Source organism: Bufo gargarizans, chromosome 8 (assembly GCF_014858855.1).
Source record: "Bufo gargarizans isolate SCDJY-AF-19 chromosome 8, ASM1485885v1, whole genome shotgun sequence".
Lineage (NCBI taxonomy): Eukaryota > Metazoa > Chordata > Amphibia > Anura > Bufonidae > Bufo > Bufo gargarizans.
In genome coordinates this window covers 2,539,324-2,560,646 of record NC_058087.1, presented here as the reverse complement: position 1 = coordinate 2,560,646, position 21,323 = coordinate 2,539,324, and the positions used below count along the sequence as shown (strand labels likewise).

The window sequence follows — 21,323 nt, the reverse complement described above, 5'->3', positions numbered from 1 at the left end:
TAAGTGTTTGTCATTCTATTAGTAGCTGATCCTGACTCAGGTTTTGCTTCCTGTTTTTCATTGGTTTGATATGAACTATATTGCTTTATATTTTATTTTCTATTTTTTGTTAATTAATTCCCGTTATTTTGAGAGTGAGTATCTGCATACTTTCTTGGTGTTTCACTAGTCCATAATTTTATTGTGCGATTTCTAGGCGGTTTTTACCCATGTAGGTGCGCCGTTTTTGACAATATTTTCTGAAGACAGTGTTTTATGAAGGCAAGAATGTTTGAGTTGGACTCTTATTCTAGTCTTCAGACTTTATTTAAAATTCTTTGATTTTCTATGTCGCCCCTTTACCAGTGGAAAAACTGCAATTAGTCCACATTACTGCTTCCTTACGGGTCTCCCTGGAAGCAGCGACGTCTCATCACCGGCCACACGTTACATTACACAATATTCTGTATTATGTAAAATCCGTGATTCTGCGTTTGCAGTTTACGACCTTCTCACAATAAAGCACAAAGTCTCGACTCTTTTGTATAAACAGGTTTATTTGCATTTAATACAGATTCCAGTTCTAGAAGGTTCCTGTAGAGCTGAAGTCAGTGCAAAATCTGCTTCATCCACTACACGTACAAAACACGATTCCCAGTGGCAGTAATGGTTCAGTCATCGACGCAGAGAGTTCTGATTAATGCACAAGAAACCTCGAAGCAAATAGAAACCCGACCCCCGAATATAAAACATTAGGCACCAGGAAGGAAACAATAAAGACGACACCTTCACCTCAATACAATCCTCCAGGAAACAGATTACCCCTAAGAGAAATAGCGGGAGCGTGGGGGTAAGAGACGCAAGGCGCCGACCCTCAGGACGGAACCCGAGCGCTCAGGCCGGCTGAGGTCCCCCCCATGCGCCACAGAAGAGAGGGAGGGAAAAAAATGTAACAGAAGGAAGAAGAAAATCCCACAAGAAACCTCGATATGCAGGGTAAGCACTTACACGCGGATTGTACTTCTGCCCCGAACACCCACAAACCTCTGGTGCCCCCATCTTATTGCATTATACCCAGCACCATAGTGAAATCCTCGTCAGTAGTGCTAGGCAGACATGCTCTCAATGTTTACATAAGGGATACTTTGTTACTTTGTAGTAGCCAAGCTCCCGCCCCGGAGGAGCAGCCATAACCACGTTCCCTGCAGCAGCCAATTCACAAACCAACCCAGAAAGGATTTCTACATTCAGATGGAAATGACTGCACCTACAGGGACATGTGAGCTCAAGCATCTGGAGCTACTGCTGCTTGTTCAGCTTCTCCGCTGCTGTAATCTTACTGGGACTCATTTACTACTTCAGACCTAAGTGAATGAAACAAGACGAGGAGGGAAGATTATACAAAGGAGAATCACATGTGCCTGCCTTACACACAATACATTCTGTACGGATGGCAATGTGACCCGAGTGCAATGGCTCCAGCGCTTCCCCAGGTAACGAGTGGCTCAGATTTTTGGGATCACGATAAGACACCGGTCCCTGCATTGTGAGGTCACCAGCAGTGTTGGGGGAAGGGGATTTGCAAGGCACAAAAATCTATCAGCAGCTTGTAAAACCTGACACAGCAAAACGTTATCGGGGAGCAGAGACTCGTCCCCGTTCATTGGGGTCCAGACAAGACAAGCTGTGCCAGGTCGAAGGCTCAAGTTTACCAGATGTCCATGTCCTACATAGCGTAGACCCATGACCTAAAAGACCCCTAGCCCCGTGTAGTGTGCGCAGTACCTTATCAGAGTGCAAAGCGTACAAGCAGCACAGATGTAAAGACAGAAAACATTTTTTTTGCAGAAAATATGTGTGTGGGGGAGGGGCGGCATAATACATGGATTTTCCAGGTCGTGTATATACAACACCAGCATGAGCATACATTCGTGGTCTGCGCCATCAGTGGGCATTGTGCAGGCGCCGTACAGCAGCACAGGGACACTGCGCTGGTGAACGGGCGGCAGAGACTACATGGAAGGCACAACGGATCTGGTATTTGTACAATTCCTTCTCTCATAGGGGTCCCGAGTTTCACCTGGGGTCCAGTGTTTGGAAAGCTTCTGGTATGTACATGATCAAACATGATTACACGGCCCGGATCACATATTTACATCTGTACATGTCAGCCGCGAGACGCCTGCCGGGCACCGGGTCAACAAACCTAAGGATTTCCGGACAAAATGTCTGCATTCCGGATCTATGCTGCTACGCACTGACGGGGGCTCTGGGGGGTTATTCACCGGCCACTTGACGCCCCCGCAGCAGAGTTTAAAGTCTTTATCTTGACAACGTGGAGGAGATTTCACTTTAGGATGATGTGATAACCAGCGCCATTCTCAGCTGCAAGACAGAGCACAGCCATGATTAATACAGGCAGTGAGGGGGACCCCCACAGACCACCAGCCAGGCCTCAGAGCACCCACCTTTCATGGTGCCGAGGATGAAGCAGGATTCATCCTGGAAGTTCTGGATCATCTGAGGAAGAGATTGAAAATGTGACACAGACCAAAATAAATAAAGGCTTTGTTTTTAACTCATTTTTATTGGAACAAAAACACTAACCCAATATTCTGCTGGTGGAGTCACTGTGTGCGTACATGACATCCTGCATTATACTCCAGAGCTGCACTCACTATTCTGCTGGTGCAGTCACTGTGTACATACATTACTTATCCTGTACTGATCCTGAGTTACATCCTGTATTATACTCCAGAGCTGCACTCACTATTCTGCTGGTGCAGTCACTGTGTACATACATTACTTATCCTGTACTGATCCTGAGTTACCTCCTGTATTATACTCCAGAGCTGCACTCACTATTCTGCTGGTGCAGTCACTGTGTACATACATTACTTATCCTGTACTGATCCTGAGTTACCTCCTGTATTATACTCCAGAGCTGCACTCACTATTCTGTTGGTGGAGTCACTGTGTACATACATTACTTATCCTGTACTGATCCTGAGTTACCTCCTGTATTATACTCCAGAGCTGCAGTCACTATTCTGCTGGTGCAGTCACTGTGTACATACATTACTTATCCTGTACTGATCCTGAGTTACATCTTGTATTATACTCCAGAGCTGCACTCACTATTCTGCTGGGGCAGTCACTGTGTACATACATTACTTATCCTGTACTGATCCTGAGTTACATCCTGTATTATACTCCAGAGCTGCACTCACTATTCTGCTGGTGCAGTCACTGTGTACATACATTACTTATCCTGTACTGATCCTGAGTTACATCCTGTATTATACTCCAGAGCTGCACTCTGCATTCCCTGTGTGCTTAGTATGTGACATCTTGGAGAGGTCAATTAGACAGATGGCCACACTGGTACCATACCTGCGCTCTTCTATGTCGTCCATTTGTATATATTTCTGTAAGAAGAATCCCTAGTTTTCAATCCACTGGTTAGATGTGGAGATAAGGGGCTACGGACACCTGCCGCTGCTCAGCCCTGTACCCCCCCACCACCACCAGGATAAGATACCCGACTGGTGGCAGCTGAATAGTCTGATATCTATGGCCAGTTTCATGGAGATTTCCAGCACGTAATGGAAGAGGACGTGGACTCACCTCTGTGCTTACAACCACGTGGATTCCAGTCGGTCCCCGTCTATAGATCTGGTTGATTTGCTGCGGTGAGATTGTATACAGGTTCGCAATCTTCTCCATTAACTCCAGAGCAGTCAGCTCTTCCAAGAAAATCGCATGGTACACTGCAGAGAGAGCACGTCATCAGCCAGGCCGAGCGGCAGAAACACGCAGGACGCGGTGATACAAGAGGGTGACTAAAAAGGGCACAGACGTCTACCCAGATTACCCGGAGGCACGGTACCTTCAGCAGGGGCACCACTCTTTGGTCAGAGAAAGCCGTGTCAGGAAATACAGACCCAGAGACAACATCCCTCCAAACGCACAAAGGACTCGTCCCCGTCACCCCCAGGACTGCGGGTTCTCATTTTGCCCGGGCTGGACACTATCCCAAGATTCTGGAAAAGCCCCTACATAGCGGCACCAATCCCCCCCCGTGCCGCCCTCCAGTAATATCTGCAGACCATTAACCCCTCACCATGTGTACAACACGCTCCACACAACAGAGCCTGTGTACGACACCCCACACCCATCAGTCACTCATGGAAACACTTGAAAAAAATAACGCAGCAAAAATGTACGTGTCCAATAAAGGGTTAATGCATAGCGGTCACCTACCACACACAGCGGAGTTGTCGGCCTCCCGTTTGTGCTGTGGGACAGATCGGTTCTGCTCAGATTCGTGGCAGACATAGATGGTCAGCCGGGGCCGCACATTCCTGCAGGAAGAGACAAATGAGGTTCGCCCCCCGCAGCTGATCGCCCCCCGCAGCTGATCGCCCCCCGCAGCAGGCCTGTACCTACCTTCCCTTCACTGCATTAAAGAGCCGGATGCCGTCGGCCGGGCCACAGACCTGGATGAAATCCTCTTTGCTCATCTTTAACAAGTCAGCGCCTGTAGAACAAAATCCATTAGACGAGCCGGTAATCACCCGGCGATCGTTATTAAAACGATCCATCTCCAGCGCATTTTAGAGCTAAACATGAAAGAATTGGCAAAAATAAATCAATAAAAAATGGCTGCCAGACTTCAGCTCACAAAATACCAGCATACAGTTCATATAGAGAGCTGCATCCTGGGCTGGAAACCGTCAGCAGGCTTGTAGACCGGCACCGCCATAAGTGGCGCGCGCACGTCCTTCTGAACAGCACCCACATAAGATAACTGGAGAGGCGACTGGACCTACCGCAAAAACTGGAGAGCAGCCTGCAGTACTGTGGGAAGCGATTGCGCTGAAGCCACTGCTGCACGTCCTGGATGGTCGCCGACGGCACCAGATGCTGAAGGAAGGAGATGGGACAAGAAGTGAGGTCCCCCGAAAATAAAAAAAGTCACTGAAAGCAGAGGATGGCGACCGCGGCAATTACCTTCCCCTCTGGAGTCCAAGTCTCGTTATATCCAGGAATGGCTTTCTATGGAAGATAAATACTGTTAACTCCTTAATGACGGGGGGGGGGATCCTAAATGATAAAAACACTAAATTCTGTGCACGTCCTGAAAAGCTACCTGCAGTCAAAAGACACTGGGAGGTCATTAAGAGGTTAATGAAAAAGTATAAAGACTGAACACAAGTAACCAAGGAGCAAGATTGGTTCTATAGAATGAGGGGCTGCGCCTTGTAAGGGGGGTCTCCACTGCGCCCGCTATTCTCCAAGTACAGAGACAGGTGCACATCCCTCTAAGGGTACTGTCACACGTTTTTATTTTCCGGCACCGAGTTCTGTCCTAGGGGCTCAATACCAGAAAAGAACTGATCAGTTTTATAAAAATACTGCAATGCTGAAAAAAAAAAAAAATTATATACATAATCTGCATGCAAACGGACAGCATTTATAGACTGATCCGGATCACTCTGCCGCAAGTGTGAAAGTAGCCCAAGACAGGACGCCAGTTTCTGACTGTTGGAATTCCGGAGAATTTAGGCTGCAGCAATGATGCATTTTTATTGTGAAATGAAGCCGGCCGAGATCAGCCACCAGGCGCCGCCTCTCTGTATGGAAAAGGTTGCACATACTTCTCATACTTACATCGTTCCGCAGAACAGCCGGCTCCACCTGAGGGGTTGGAGAACAGTTGCTAAAAAAAGCAAAACACGTATGAGAAACAGGATCCGGGGCAGGAGCGACGAGCGGATCAACCACATGCCGCTGTCCACAGGAGCAGTGCTGAAAACCTGCTGACAGCCGGAGAGCAGCACCTACACCAGGAACCTCATGCAGAAGCCAAGCACAGGCGGCAGCAGCAGCTCCCTGCAATCTATTACACCTATAAATCACTACCAGACCGCTTATTATGGAATATCAAATACAGTGGTAAAAAGAGGATTCAAGTGCAGGGAAAATGGCAACACCTGGAGGGAGACCACAGCAGATAACAGTTCTTACAGATGTCCATATGCTAGGCAAAAATAATTCAAGTGCAAGTGTATGAGAAACATACAGAAGTCAATTAGACAAAGAACAGTTACCCATGTTGTGCCCCCTCCAGGATGGCGCCAGTTAGGGATGGTGTATCCCATAGTTGTGGCAATATTTGGTTTATTATATTATGCTCCATTATACTATGTGACACTTACATTGTGCTCTATTACATTACACCATCACATGCTCTATTATACTATGTGACACGTTACATTACACTATTATACTATGACACTATGTTACATTGTGCTCTATTATACTATGTGACACCATGTTAGATTACACTATATTATACTATATGACACTGTTACATTGTGCTCTATTATACTAGGTTACATTATATGCTATGACACTAGATCACACCACTTGTCTACGCGAGGAGACAATCCGGCGTACCCGTCTCCGATGTGGAAGCTATTCGGGGAGCTGCTGTATCCCGGAGAAGAGGAGCTGTTGGACTGATAAGGCAGATCCGGCCAAGGCGAGCACTAGGAAAAATCAGGACACAAAGATCACCACCAGGTCTTAAAGGGCCAGTACAGTCTTCTGAAAATAAAACTTCTCTAATGCATTATAGAACATTTCTAATGGCCCCTGCCTTCAATGCTGTAAAGGTAAACAACTGTCCTTCTGTTACAATGTGTCATGGTAGGTTTGCGCTGCCATGTTTTGCACACAGTGGATTGTCTACACTGATGCACTAACAAAACAGCAATAAAAAGAATAAAAAACTCCATTCAGATCACTTTACTTCAGTCAGATCCAGAGCCGTGTGCAGAATTCTGCTTACTTTTCCTGGCAAAGTCCTGAGGCTTCTCTACAATCTGCAATCAGCCCGGCCGGCGTAACCGTGCTCCGGGTTCCCACAATGCACTACTCTGCGAGCAGGAAACCTGCAGGAAGGAGCACAGCTCTGGAGGTGACTGGAGCAGGACACCCGATCTATGATGGCTCCTCACCTCAGTCAGAATGGTGGTCTCATATGATGGCTGATACTTCTCTCTCTCCTGCGCAGTCCGTTTTTCGATCTTCTCCCGATCAGTCTTCTGTTTCCTGTCTGCTCCTTTGGGCTACCAAAGAACAAACAAACGGTCACCTGCTGTAGGCCTCAGACGTGTCACCCAGTTGGTTAATGTGCGACACCGATATTACATAGAAGAGCTGGTCGCCGTCGTCACAGCCCCGGCCGCTGGATGATCACATCTACTGCCAACAGAATGCACAGCAACACGTTACATGACAGAGGCCGTCACCTCTCGAGCGAGGACAGGCAAGTCCCCGCGCACCCCTCCTGCTGCGAGGTTGGCTGCATGCTCTTGGTTAAATATTTAACTAAAAGAAACATTTTGGCCGCAGCTGAGTGAGGCCTGGAGCAGGTCCAGAAGACCTGGCGACACCAAAGCTCCACAGGAATGAGGACAGGCGCATGGCCGACATCTCCGGACTCAGAGGGGCCTAAACTTGTGTCAGCGAATCCTGCAGCACAGGTAACACTGCAAATACTTCGCCTTCCTGACGGTCATGACCGCAACGCTGAGGCACATTCATACACAGCAGATTTATTGTAGAAACTTCTGTAACTGAAAATCCATTCCATACCTGTGAAGGCGTGATTACTGCAGCACGTGCAAGAAATCTGCAGTGTGTGAACATAACCGTACACAATGTATTACATTCTACAGAGGCCGTCTCCCGTCTGCTGGATGAGAGGAGCTGTTCTTCACACCTCTGATGACTGCACAGAATGGAAAGCGACCAGTGACCTCTGTGCAAGCAGAGAATGCTGGGAAAGTTCAGCTTTGTTGTGGAATAGTGAGTGCAGCTCTGGAGTATAATACAGGATGTAACTCGGGATCAGTACAGGATAAGTAATGTATGTACACAGTGACTGCACCAGCAGAATAGTGAGTGCAGCTCTGAAGTATAATTCAGGATGTAACTCAGGATCAGCACAGGATAAGTAATGTATGTACACAGTGACTGCACCAGCAGAATAGTGAGTGCAGCTCTGGAGTATAATACAGGATGTAACTCAGGATCAGTACAGGATAAGTGATGTATGTACACAATGACTGCACCAGCAGAATAGTGAGTGCAGCTCTGGAGTATAATACAGGATGTAACTCAGGATCAGTACAGGATAAGTAATGTATGTACACAGTGACTGCACCAGCAGAATAGTGAGTACAGCTCTGGAGTATAATACAGGATGTAACTCAGGATCAGTACAGGATAAGTAATGTATGTACACAGTGACTGCACCAGCAGAATAGTGAGTGCAGCTCTGGAGTATAATACAGGATGTAACTCAGGATCAGTACAGGATAAGTAATGTATGTACACAGTGACTGCACCAGCAGAATAGTGAGTGCAGCTCTGGAGTATAATACAGGATGTTACTCAGGATCAGTACAGGATAAGTAATGTATGTACACAGTGACTGCACCAGCAGAATAGCGAGTGCAGCTCTGGAGTATAATACAGGATGTAACTCAGGATCAGTACAGGATAAGTAATGTATGTACACAGTGACTGCACCAGCAGAATAGCGAGTGCAGCTCTGGAGTATAATACAGGATGTAACTCAGGATCAGTACAGGATAAGTAATGTATGTACACAATGACTGCACCAGCAGAATAGTGAGTGCAGCTCTGGAGTATAATACAGGATGTAACTCAGGATCAGTACAGGATAAGTAATGTATGTACACAGTGACTGCACCAGCAGAATAGTGAGTGCAGCTCTGGAATACATTACAGGATCAGTATGGGAGAAGCACAGTAAACCGTGTACAGTTTCTATAGGAAAACATTCATTGTCGGACTTGTTCTGTCCCCATATTTCAGAATGACTCTGGATAATAAATTTGATTTATCACTTTGGCAGATTCCATCATTCACCTTGAAGACCTTGATCTGGCAGCTGGCCGAGTGTAAATGTTCTGTGTATTCTCCATTCTCATTCTGTTTGAACGTGTCAATCTGGATCCTAAACGGCACGCCCTTCTCTCCTCCGTGCTTCCTAGGTGTGAACTCTGTGCTAATGCAGTGCACCTTCAGACAGTGAAGAGGTCAGGGGTCAGAGGTGAATGCAGAATTTAAGACGAACTGATCACTTCTATAGTAAATCCCGCTACCTGAACGAACGCCGAGGCTCTTTTGCTGGGATCCCACAAGAACTCTATAGTATTCAGCCGCGTTGGGCTCGCTCGGGGATCCAATATACCGACAGACAGTGGGATATCTGCAAGGAGCATTAAATACACATCAGCTCGGGGGGGGGGGGCTTATGGTAAAGGGTCTCACGCAGAGGAGCCGGACAGCGCCGCTCGATACTCGTACAGACCTATGTCAAGGATGCGATCTCCAGGCCTGCTCCATTTCCAGCCTTCTAACTGCTGATGCTCCGTGTACTGCAGGCGGCGGTCATGGAATACTACACGTATGATGCTCTACAACACAGGAGAAAGCATCAGCCGCCTGGACGTCGGAAGCACAGAAGCACAGCGCTCATCATCCGCAGCCTCCTACCTTGATATGCTTACTACTTAGATCCTGGAATTCTCCCAGTTTTCTATTGTCCAGAAGGCGAACTTCGTAAGATTGTCCTGGAATTAATGAGACAAACCCTGGATCAGCCTTCACTAGAGATGCAGTTACTCATTTACTAGGTCACAGTCGGGGAACATACATCTGGATAGGTGACAGGACAGGCCGCAGGCATTCCCAACACACAGGGTCACTTCTAACATACCGAAAACAGACGAGTGGCCCGTAGACCACCAACACAAAATAACTGGGGAGGGGGGAGTTGGAGGTAAAACCGTTGTCCCAGTAATAACTGGTCTCTCATTTTGTATACCCTCTACCCAGAACTCCGGAGGAGCGTTGTCTGGATACTAGACGTTCAGACTCTCCATAAGACATAGCATCACCCAAATCCTGGGCTCAGAGGTCTTGGTACAGATGACACCCAACGCATTTCACCACCAGTTAGTGTCCTCCATTCATCAGCTCAAGCAAGGAGACAGCCAGTGACGCACACATTATGGAGAAACCTCTTATGAATGGGGGTGCGCGGACGATGGGGACCATTTCACAGATGGACGTCATACACAAGGCTCATACAGGGTGCTGACACCCGGCCAAGAAATGACAGGTATAAAATAAACCCAGGGCAGTAGCCAGAGGCGGCCCTCCTGACGGGCACTGCCAGGACACACATGACCCCTTATCACTGGCAGTAAACCGCCCGCGGAGCAGAGTGTTCCAGGTAACAGGCTATTCCACCCATCAATGACGAGCAGTTGCCTATAAAACGCTCGATGCCTAGTAATTAAATCTGTACTCTGCAATTACTTTGTTTTCAGACCAGCAGCCAATTCTTTTGCCAACTGTTGCAATCAGGACAAGAAAGTAACATTGTAATACTAGTATCAGCGTGGTAGGACCTCCCATGTCAACGAGCTCCTACAGGCGGGCACGACGTTACAAGGAGAGCATCAAAGATCCAGATTACTCAGATTCTCCACCTAAATGTACACAACGATCCCGGAAAAGGACAAAGGACTGGCACAAGTCGACTCCTCGTCAGCTGTCAGAACAGGGACAACCTGACAATCTGACAGCTGGGGCCACGCACTGGCCGACACGGGGGTACACTAAACCAGCGGCCGGCTGGGGGGGGGGTGTATGGCGGGGGCTTTACACTAAACCAGCGCCAGTGGCTGGGGAAGGGGGGGGAGATGGGGGTAGGGCTTTACACTAAACCAGCGGCCGGCTGGGGGGGGGGGGGGGGGGGGTGTATGGCGGGGGCTTTGGGATGGGCTTTACACTAAACCAGCACCAGTGGCTGGGGAAGGGGGGGGGGGGGGGGGAATGGGGAGAATGGGCTTTACACTAAACCAGCGGGCGTATTTAATTTAGAATTTCAGCTCTATTGTTTGTATGTGAAATGTTGTGCAGCCATTTTTTGGCTTGATTGACATGGACCTGCACCTAGGGATGGGGGGTGGGGGTGATACATTGTAACAAGCAACAGCCAAGTGAAGGGGGATCTAACAGCAGCCGGGGGCCACACACTAAACCAATGGCTGCAGCGTGAAACGCCAACTACTGCTGGCGACACATTGTAAGGAGCAGCGCTGTCCCAGTTCTGGGGCAGGAATTACATGGCGTCCAGTCTGTCAGGACACTCGGCATCTTATGCACGGGGCAGAGAATTTACGAACCACAGCTTTATCTACAATTAAATGAGGATATAAGACATGACCGCGCCAGATTTTCAGAACGCACTCACCATGATTTAGTCACTCACCCAGTCCAATCGCACCCATCAGACAATATCCCCAGGCGATCCGAGGGGCTCAATCTTACAGCCAGCAGCACTCGTCTCACCCCCACACGTAACACGCCAACCGCACACATGATTCTCCAATCACAGCAAACATGAAACGAGTTACTGATTTCTACTGATTATCTATTCTCTTTGGGGGGTCAAAGCTCTGGATTCCTACAAGCAGGTCCGTGAGACCCTCCTCCGGTATAAGACTCAATGCAAATAGGTAGAGGGAGAAAAGCAAAATAGATACCTGTGAGAAGGGAGAAATTTTAGCATCACCTCCATATGTTGTACATCAGGAATTCTCTACCCACCCACCTACACAATGGTAGCAGGGCGCGGGTCTCTGAGTATCACCCAAGCAGGCCAATCCTTTCTCAAGTACAAGCTTTTCTCCACAGGGAAACAGGTGAAAGAAAACAGGTCAGAACTGGGAAAACAAAAGACTCCCTCAGATTGGCAAACACAAGGACACAGAAATCATAAAGAGCGGGCGACGGCGAGCGATCCTGCAGAGACGGCTGAGGTCACACACATTACACGGGATCCCCAGAAATGACTGATTGGATACAATGTGTCTGGAAGTCTGATTCCCCGGGGGCCACATGTCCGTTTCTTCAGAGCCCACTGAAGGCCAAACATTCAGGGCACTAGTCCCCTCGGCTACGCCAGCAGATAGAGGACAACTTTTCACTCATTTGAGATCCTTCCATTTTTTGGAATCAAGCCAGCCATGTCCTGACATGAAGCTCAAGGTGTCTGGTCACATTACGGCAAAATCTCTTACTTTGAACCCTGAAGAAACTCCGGTTCAGGTAAATATATGAGAAGGAGATGCAAAATTTAGGGTAGTAGAAGCTCCATCCTCCTCTGTACCAGGGGCCAGGCCTGTGGCTCCCCACCAGTTCTGCAGCTACAAGTCAGATCTCATAGCTCCACAAGCCGGTGGAAAGCCAAAGGCTTCATGACCCCTCTGAGACAGTCATTGCTGGGGAGTATGAACAGTGGCGAGCGACAGCCCCGGTGCAACGAGAAGTGGCGGAACGGGATATGACAATTTGGCGTTAAGATGGAATCTCAGCCCAGGAAGCAGGATTCTCATCGCCTCAACACCAGCTTGTCCATATCCGTTCCATCCCATGAGTAGTCGCAGGTCACACAGACTAGATGTAAACCATGTTCTGCAGTCCCTGACCTACTAGGAGGACGTTCCTGCACTGACCTGGTCACAGCCGCGGGCACGCAGGAGGGTCATCAGCCACACCCGCGCCATTCAGCAAATACTACAGAAGAAACTGGAGATGGTCCTGTTTGTGGTCTACAAGGCAGAGCCACCCTGGGCATGCTAGGTAGCACCACTCAAGATGGCAGCTAGCCTCAGAGAAGCTTCATAATTAGTCAGAAACACTTAAAAGGGGTATTCCGGTTGCATCAAGTTATCCCCTATCCACAAGATAAGGGAAACCTATTAGATTGGTGGGGGTCCTGGGACTCCCATTGATTATGAGAACAAGGCCCTGTACCCACCAGAATGAACGCACATGTGACCGGCCACTCCCTTGTTCTCTATGAGGTTCTGGAGGAGTAGAGTGCGCACCCATCTCTGGAACTCCAATAGAAATGAATGGAGCTGCTGCACTCCATTCTTTACAGGGGGATGCAGGAGGTATGGGGCCCCCTTCTGGTGAATGGTTGGGGGTCCCAGCAGTCTAATAGTTATCCCCTATCCTACTTTATACAACCGGAATATCCCTTTAAAAGGAAACCTCCAGTCAACTAGGACACTCACATGGCACCTTCAGGAGCTCCTGGCCAACGCATTAGAAGACCTGAGGGAATTCAACCAATATCCAGAAGAAGCAGCTCTATATGGAATGGAGTTGAAGAAATGGATTCTCCCAAGTTTCTCAGAACAAAGTTTCAGCTCCTCCATGGAGCTTCTGCGAGACACGGGGCATACATTTACTGCTTAACATTACCTACTGGTCTTCTGTACATCGACTATACTCCCTATGTATTGTCAGGGGTCTACATCTCTACTCTGGCGCTATGTAACAGGACAAGTCTCTAGACAACAGAAGGGAAAAAATACAAAAAAAAAAAAAAAAAGATAAGCGTCGCCACAAATGCTTTGCCGTGGGTGGAATCAGCAGAAAGAACCGACGTGTGTACTTAATCTGCAACTCCTGATCAATGGTGCCCTATACAAGCCTCAGCATGGTAGCATCATGCATGTCATACGACATGAGCTCTTAAAGGGTCACCTGTATTTTGGCCCCGAGGCTTCCCAGCCCATGATGCAGGGCCCTGTACATAAGTGCACCTGTCACACAGGGCCCAATACTATGCAACAGGATCTGGGGAGATCTTCAATGGGAACATCTTGTCTCACTGGCTAAAGAAAGCCACAAGACGCTCAACCGTGAAGACTTAATCTGAGTCTTCCATTACTAGACGGTAAAGATTCTGGGGACACTGAGCAGGTTAAAGGGTGGCTTTACAGATCTATTGTGGGCAGCGCCATGGCCACGGAGCATCAGACAAGGACGTGGAAGGGTCACACCACAGACAAAGCTCAAACTGGTGCACAATACTCAAGGCGCTGCCCAACCCTCCGCCCTATGGGGCTAACACCACAGCTCTGACTGTGTGGACAAATACCGTACAAAATATCGTTAACTCCAGGGGAGCAGTGCGGCCATAGAAGCACAAAGACCTTGTGATTGTCCAAGGTGGGATCGGACCCCTCGTACGTCCGCATCACTGTAGGCCGAAGGGCCTACCTCATCACCGGGGCTAGCGAGGCGCCACAAGAGCCAGCTACAGGCGAGTGGTTGAAGTACCCGACAAGACAGCTATAAGTTAGGAGTTGGCGGCACTAGGATCTCAGCATTTCCAAACGCAGTGCGGCCCTTTAAAAAAAGATTTAATGGTTGCATAGGAGCTGCAGACGACAAGGGGACATGCACCCTACATACAAACCGTGGACACCAAGCGGCCCCTTGGTGCACTGGCCACATAGCCAGCATTTGTGTAATGTATGCAAGTCGGGGGGGAGAGGGGGGGGGGGGATAATCGATTCTGTTCTATGTCCTAACAAAGGAGCCAGCGCAATTCTGAGGGGGGGGGGGCTGCACTAAGGAATAAGCTAGGAGATCAGAGCCGGAGGGTCGGCTCCTGTCCACCCCGATTCAGCCATAATCCTGTAAGTGTGTAATGAGAAGGGTTAATTGCATCCAAACAGAAGATGATGTACATTCTATAGGCTCTTCTACGACATGCATATTGGGCTGGGGAAGCTCCGGCCACTTACCCTGGTTGAGATAGGTCAAACTCTCTTCATGCAGCTTAATAGCCGGGGAAGTGGCTGTACATAGGACATACTGGAAGGGGGGCAGCTTTGCATCCGTGTCGGGAGAGAGGTGATTATGCTCCTCTTGCTTAAAAATTGGTAAAGTAAGGACGTCACTAGAATAAGAGAGCAGCGTCAAATACTCTGCAGGATCTACACAAATCAACTCTGAACTTCAAAAAGTTATAGATTTTGACAGTTTTCATAAACTGAGAACTTCTCCCACGTTCTGCAATTGATAACCTGGCCATTTCCAACATGTGGCAGATGAGGGGTTAAAGTGGAGGCAAAGACTCGAGACAGGGTGAAAAATGGTGTTTTGCTCTGATCCAAATTTCCCACAACTTCAGCTTCATGCAGATTTAATGACATCACTGTTCGGCCCAAATTCCCCAAATTACATTTTACTGCTGTGCGGCGCTGGAGCTCAGCGGGACGCCAAACGCCTTAATCCACTTCATTATGCAGATCCGCATTAATCCCTGCGGCTGGATCCCAGCTTTAGGTTTATTTTCTCCCCTTTAACCCTCCAAGGCCTGCGACACGAGCAGAAAGTTGACTTTCCGCATAACCTGCATAATCCAGAACATGGTGAAGATTGATGTTCGCTGCCCACGAGTAAATTCAACAAGACTCCGCTCGTCCGGATCCATCCGGTTCAAACAAGAGCTGAAAACTAAAAATACCTCCCAGAATGCAGCAGGGCTGCACTCGCAAACCCTGACGCAATCATGCCCCCATTTACATGGCAACACCCAAGGGAAGAGCGCGCAGGAGGCGGTAGAGCGCGGAGGACGCGGTAGTACATCCGTAACAAAAGCAACTAATTTTATTTTAATTTTTCTCAAGCTCAGGAGATTGGAGCACAAGCGAATAATCCCCACAATAAAATCTCACCGTCTGTGGATCCCCCTCCATTATAAGAGACCCCAAAAATAGTGCAATCAGCCAAAAACACACAAGTTTGGCTACTTTCACACTGGCGTTCTGGCTTTCCGTTTCTGAGATCCATTCAGGGCTCTGCTGTCCAAAACGCATCAGTTTGGCTCCATTCTGCTCTGGAGGCTGCCTGCAGCGTTTCGGTGTACGTCTGGCGAAACTGAGCCAAACGGATCCGTCCGGACACACAATGCAAGTCAATGGGGAGAGATCCGTTTTCTATGACAATAGGAAACGGATCCGTCCTCCATTGACTTTCAATGGTGCTCAAGATGGATCTGTCTTGGCTATGTTAAAGATAATACAAACGGATCAGTTCTGAACGGATGCAGACGTTTGTCTCATCTTAAAGGATCCGTCTGTGCAGATCCATGATGGATCCGCACCAAACGCGAGTGTGAATGTAGCCTTTACAGTTTTTCTCTATAGCTACATAATGACACCTGGACAGGATTCCCGTCTCCATTTACGCGACGTTCAGCGGTTGACCGGTCCAGCAATGACTTGTGTCTACAGATATCTTGCCTATAACCACAATATATGAGCAATGTCATACGGCTTGTGCAAAGCGCGACTATTTCTGTTGTGTTCCATAAGCTTGGAGATGAGCGCGCCTCCATGTCATTATATGGTGAACAGGAAACGTTGTTGCAGAGAGGAAGCTTCTCACTGCGGACACATTGTAACATTGTCGCCATTCACGTTTTATACATCGCTGACACCTTCCTCTGCCTACAAAGTGAGGAGAGTCCAGGGTCCAGCAGTGCCCATTGCTGGTACCATGCAGTGGGCGCTCTATACTGGGGCAGTCTTCATACAGTTGGAATAATAGAGGGCCGCTCATGGGGGATTTTTGGGCAGAGCAGTTGAATGGTGGCTGCACACGATGCGGACTACGAATGGGAAAACCTGCGGCGTAACAGCACCAGCAAAGTGAGAGGCGACATCTCAGGTACGGAGACTGACCTGTGAGGCTACTTTCACACTTGCGGCATAGTGATTGCAGCATAGTGTTCCGTTGCCGGAACTGCCGGCAAAAACACATGCCAACTGATGGCATTTGTAAGACTGATCAGGATCCTGAGCGGTCTGAAAAATGCATTGAAATATGGGATCCGTCTTTCCAGTGCCATCCGGCACTGCGGATCCGGCATTTATTTTTTCTCACCTTTTTCGGTCTGCGCATGGATCCGGCACTTTTTTTTCGCCAGGGAGATAAAACCGTAGCATGCTACAGTTTTACCTTTTGACTGATCAGTCAAAATGACTGAACTGAAGACATCCTGAACGGATTACTAAAACTGATCAGTTCTTTTCCGGTATTGAGCCCCTTTGATGGAACTCCGTGCCGGAATAGAAAATACTGTGAAAGTAGCCTTACGTGGATTTTAAAATCCACAGCAAGTCAGTAGTTTGCACCATTTATTGCAGTTTTGGTGCACAGATTTGTGTTTTTGTTGCCGATTTTCTGCACTGTGCGCAGGCACCCTAAGGACATGTTCACACTGCTAAAGTCTGCCACTGGTTCCCCAGCAACTCCACCAGTTTCCCCATTGACTTCAATGTTAAAAACTCCACCTTGTGCTCAGTGTAAAATGGTGGAGGTTTTTCAGTAGATTTAGAGACGGAGCGGTGACTTCTGGAAGCATTGATTGAGGATTTCATAGAAGTCAATGGGGAGCAGAGAAATCTCCACCAAATACTCTACTTACACTCTTGTAAAAATGCCTTAAAAAGCGACACCAAATCTGTGTGAACGCACCTATGGGCTTTATGTTTGAGGCAATCCTTATCGGCAGATGTCTCGCCGGACATGATGCAATGCTGGTGGCCATCGGGGTTGTCAACCGGCCAAAGATTTCTGGACGGTCTAAAAGTGGGCAACTTGTTTCCTTGGAGGAATTGGGTTACACATTGAGCTTTATGGGAACAACCTAAAATTGGCACCCAATGTGGACTGGGGGGGCAGAGGATGAGAGTTGTGCAATGATCCACAATCTGCAGCTTGACCAGAAAGTGACCCGTAAGATACTGGGAGGTGCGGGTTGTCAGACAAGATCCCTGCAGATTTTTGTTTCTGGTGGATTTGAATTGCAAAAGGTGAAATCTGCACTAAAAATCCACAGAAGCAATTCAGATGCTGCAGATTTAAAAATCCACACGACAGGTCAACTCCTGCACTGCAAAAAAATAATATATAAATATAAATAAAGAGATCTGTCACTTTGTGGTTATTTCTCTACTTGGATTGCAGCGTCAGATTACCAGCAATGTTTGGCCTGAACATGCGCAGGACACGGCGGACGCCTTTCCCCGTAACATGGAGACATTAAATCCCATGCGCATTACAGGCTGAAGGTAGGTTCTGCAGTCACTACAACCCCCAGCCTCTGCATGCTCTCATACAACAGCCCGGATGGCGTGAAATGCGCTCATTACCACAGTTTTTCGTGTCGGGAACATTACACAGAGTCAGGCCAGCGACTATCACAGATCTTCCTCTGTTGGAGCCAGATTTCATCTGCGGGACACAAGGGGTGACGCGAGGTCACCATGCATTTCAGGTCACGCCAGATGAGGACAGACGTTGGCAGCGCACAGAACCCTGGCGAGTCTCCTCAGCCCTGACGAAGGACAGAAATAGACGTGGAAAGTCGAGCTTCAGCTGCGTCAGGCCCTGCGCCTGCCAACGACCAGAGGCGATCCAGAGTCTGCTGCAAGACGTCTTACATAATATCAGAGGGAGAGGAACAGGGCGGAGTGTCAACATCCCAGAATACCGGAGACCGCCACTGCTAAGCTAACCGCAAGAGGTGCAACTCCGCACAACACGGCAGCGGGGAAGACTCTGCTCAGTGTCTAGGATATTAATGCTCATGGGAGAAGAGCCTGTCCCCCCGGCGCGACAACGCAACCAAAAACAATACACAATATTGACCAATATCATCGCCGTCAGTGACCACTGATGGTCAATGGCACTGACCTCCCGGACAGAAAACGCATGAGCGCGGGAAAGGACACTGCGCCAGGAGTGCAAGAAGCTGCAGACTTTGGTGCCTGTCATTTCTGCACGAAAATGTGCAACTTCCCATGATTTTACACCGCGCCACCAAATTAGGAGTGGTTAACCATTTATTGGACACAAGCGAGATCTATCAAATGCAACTTTAGAAAAGTCGATCCCCCAAAGGCGCAATCATACTCTAATAGGGGGGGGGGCTTAAAAATCTGGAACATCTAGACGGAAATTAATTTAGCGCAAATGACAGTAGCGCAGACTCTTCCCCAGTGATAAAGCCCCCACCACAGAGGCGGTCACCCCGACTCACCGGCCGCAGGGCAATCTGTAGACTCCGTGTTTGCTTTACAAACCCGCCCTAGCGCTCTTGATAACCCCACGTTTTATGTATTTGCACAGGTCAGGTGGCCAGGGATGCACGTGGACTGTGCACGAATGTCTGATCAATACGGCTGCAAGTTATTCCAACAGGGACGGCAGTGTAGAGCGCCACATGGTAGGGGCCCCGTCTACAGCGCAGTCCTCACTGCAGAGCAGAAGTCACCAGTCCCCAGAGGATCAGCTCACATGTGCAGCCTGCAAATGTGTCCCCTGCAGTGAGGACCGCGCCGGGGACTCCACGTATGTGGGGCCAATAACGGGACAGGACAGATTCATCAGATCAAACAGAACCCAAGAGGAGTCACCGAGCCCAGGGGCCACAATCGCCCTCCCCCAGCAGGTCACCGAGCCCAGGGGCCACAGCCGCCCTCCCCCAGCAGGTCACCGAGCCCAGGGGCCACAGCCGCCCTCCCCCAGCAGGTCACCGAGCCCAGGGGCCACAGCCACCCTCCCCCAGCAGGTCACCGAGCCCAGGGGCCACAGCCACCCTCCCCCAGCAGGTCACCGAGCCCAGGGGCCACAGCCACCCTCCCCCAGCAGGTCACCGAGCCCAGGGGCCACAGCCACCCTCCCCCAGCAGGTCACCGAGCCCAGGGGCCACAGCCACCCTCCCCCAGCAGGTCACCGAGCCCAGGGGCCACAGCCACCCTCCCCCAGCAGGTCACCGAGCCCAGGGGCCACAATCACCCTCCCCCAGCAGGTCACCCCGGGTATCCATGGGTTACCAGGTGGATAACGGTCAGGGATGGGGAGCTAAAAGGTCACCCTAAGGGGCAGCCGGTCCTATCTACATGAACGGTCTCTGCATGAGGACAAGTTCTGCAACCTCCACATACTTATAAATATAACACAAAGTATATCGAAGTTGCAGAACTTGGCATAATAATATCACCATTTTCCACATCTCTGCTTGCTGTCAGTGAATTGAAACAGTGCCAATCAGAACTGATACATTGTAACAAAACAGGGAACCGTGCTGCTCCTGAGCTGACACACTGTGACAACCCCTCAGCTGTGCAGCGTTCGGCGGCCCCGCACTCACCGCAGGTAGCTTCCGCTCGGGTGCTGGTTGTAGTGCTCAGGCTGCGTGTGCCAGAAGAGCATTTTCAGCGGAATGATCCGGGAGCAGGACACGATCCAGAGCGGCGCGGACCCCTGTGTGTGGAGCCGGCAGAGCGCACTGTCTACAGCGGGGCTGCCCCTGTCATACCGAGGACACCGCTACCGCCCAGCGCAGCCCGTCCTCCGCCCGAGCCCCACGGACCGCACTGCACCCGCACACCGCCACGACACGGAGTCTCTGCATCGCCTCACCACGGCCCCGCGCTTATATACCCTCCCGCCCCCTGGACGCTGATTGGTTCAAGGCAGAACGTAAATCATAAGAGTCCTGCTCAAGTGCGTGACGTACGACGTGAGGGGCGGAGTCTTCGGCGTTACCTGAGCTACCGAGAGAGCGGGTCGCTGCCTGGCTGGTCATAGAGGATAGAGGGGTGCACTGACCAGTGAGGTAACCCCAGGAGGAGGATAGAGGGGTGCACTGACCTGTGAGGTAACCCCAGGAGGAGGATAGAGGGGTGCACTGACCTGTGAGGTGACCCCAGGAGGAGGATAGAGGGGTGCACTGACCTGTGAGGTGACCCCAGGAGGAGGATAGAGGGGTGCACTGACCTGTGAGGTCACCTCAGGAGGAGGATAGAGGGGTGCACTGACCAGTGAGGTGACCCCAGGAGGAGGATAGAGGGGTGCACTGACCTGTGAGGTCACCCCAGGAGGAGGATAGAGGGGTGCACTGACCAGTGAGGTGACCCCAGGAGGAGGATAGAGGGGTGCAGTGACCTGTGATGTCACCCCAGGAGGAGGATAGAGGGGTGCACTGACCTGTGAGGTGACCCCAGGAGGAGGATAGAGGGGTGCACTGACCTGTGATGTCACCTCAGGAGGAGGATAGAGGGGTGCACTGACCTGTGATGTTGCCCCAGGAGGAGGATAGAGGGGTGCACTGACCTGTGATGTCACCCCAGGAGGAGGATAGAGGGGTGCACTGACCTGTGATGTGACCCCAGGAGGAGGATAGAGGGGTGCACTGACCTGTGATGTGACCCCAGGAGGATAGAGGGGTGCACTGACCTGTGAGGTGACCCCAGGAGGAGGATAGAGGGGTGCACTGACCTGTGATGTCACCCCAGGAGGAGGATAGAGGGGTGCACTGACCTGTGATGTCACCCCAGGAGGAGGATAGAGGG

General features: G+C 49.8%; 1 protein-coding gene across 1 annotated transcript; it reads right to left on the bottom strand.

The window, feature by feature from the left end:
• Positions 1-516: 516 nt before the first annotated feature.
• On the bottom strand, positions 517-20,388 carry TFCP2L1 (transcription factor CP2 like 1). Its single transcript, XM_044304826.1, has 16 exons — positions 20,120-20,388; positions 14,700-14,854; positions 9,577-9,653; positions 9,392-9,497; positions 9,183-9,289; positions 8,947-9,099; positions 7,005-7,115; positions 6,442-6,533; positions 5,653-5,701; positions 4,993-5,037; positions 4,812-4,905; positions 4,429-4,519; positions 4,243-4,343; positions 3,607-3,749; positions 2,448-2,499; positions 517-2,364 (listed from the first exon to the last, which is right to left on the bottom strand). The coding sequence occupies exons 1-16, from the start codon at positions 20,179-20,181 to the stop codon at positions 2,327-2,329; spliced, it is 1,476 nt and encodes a 491-aa protein (XP_044160761.1). The 5' UTR covers positions 20,182-20,388; the 3' UTR covers positions 517-2,326.
• Between the last annotated feature and the right edge of the window lie 935 nt (positions 20,389-21,323).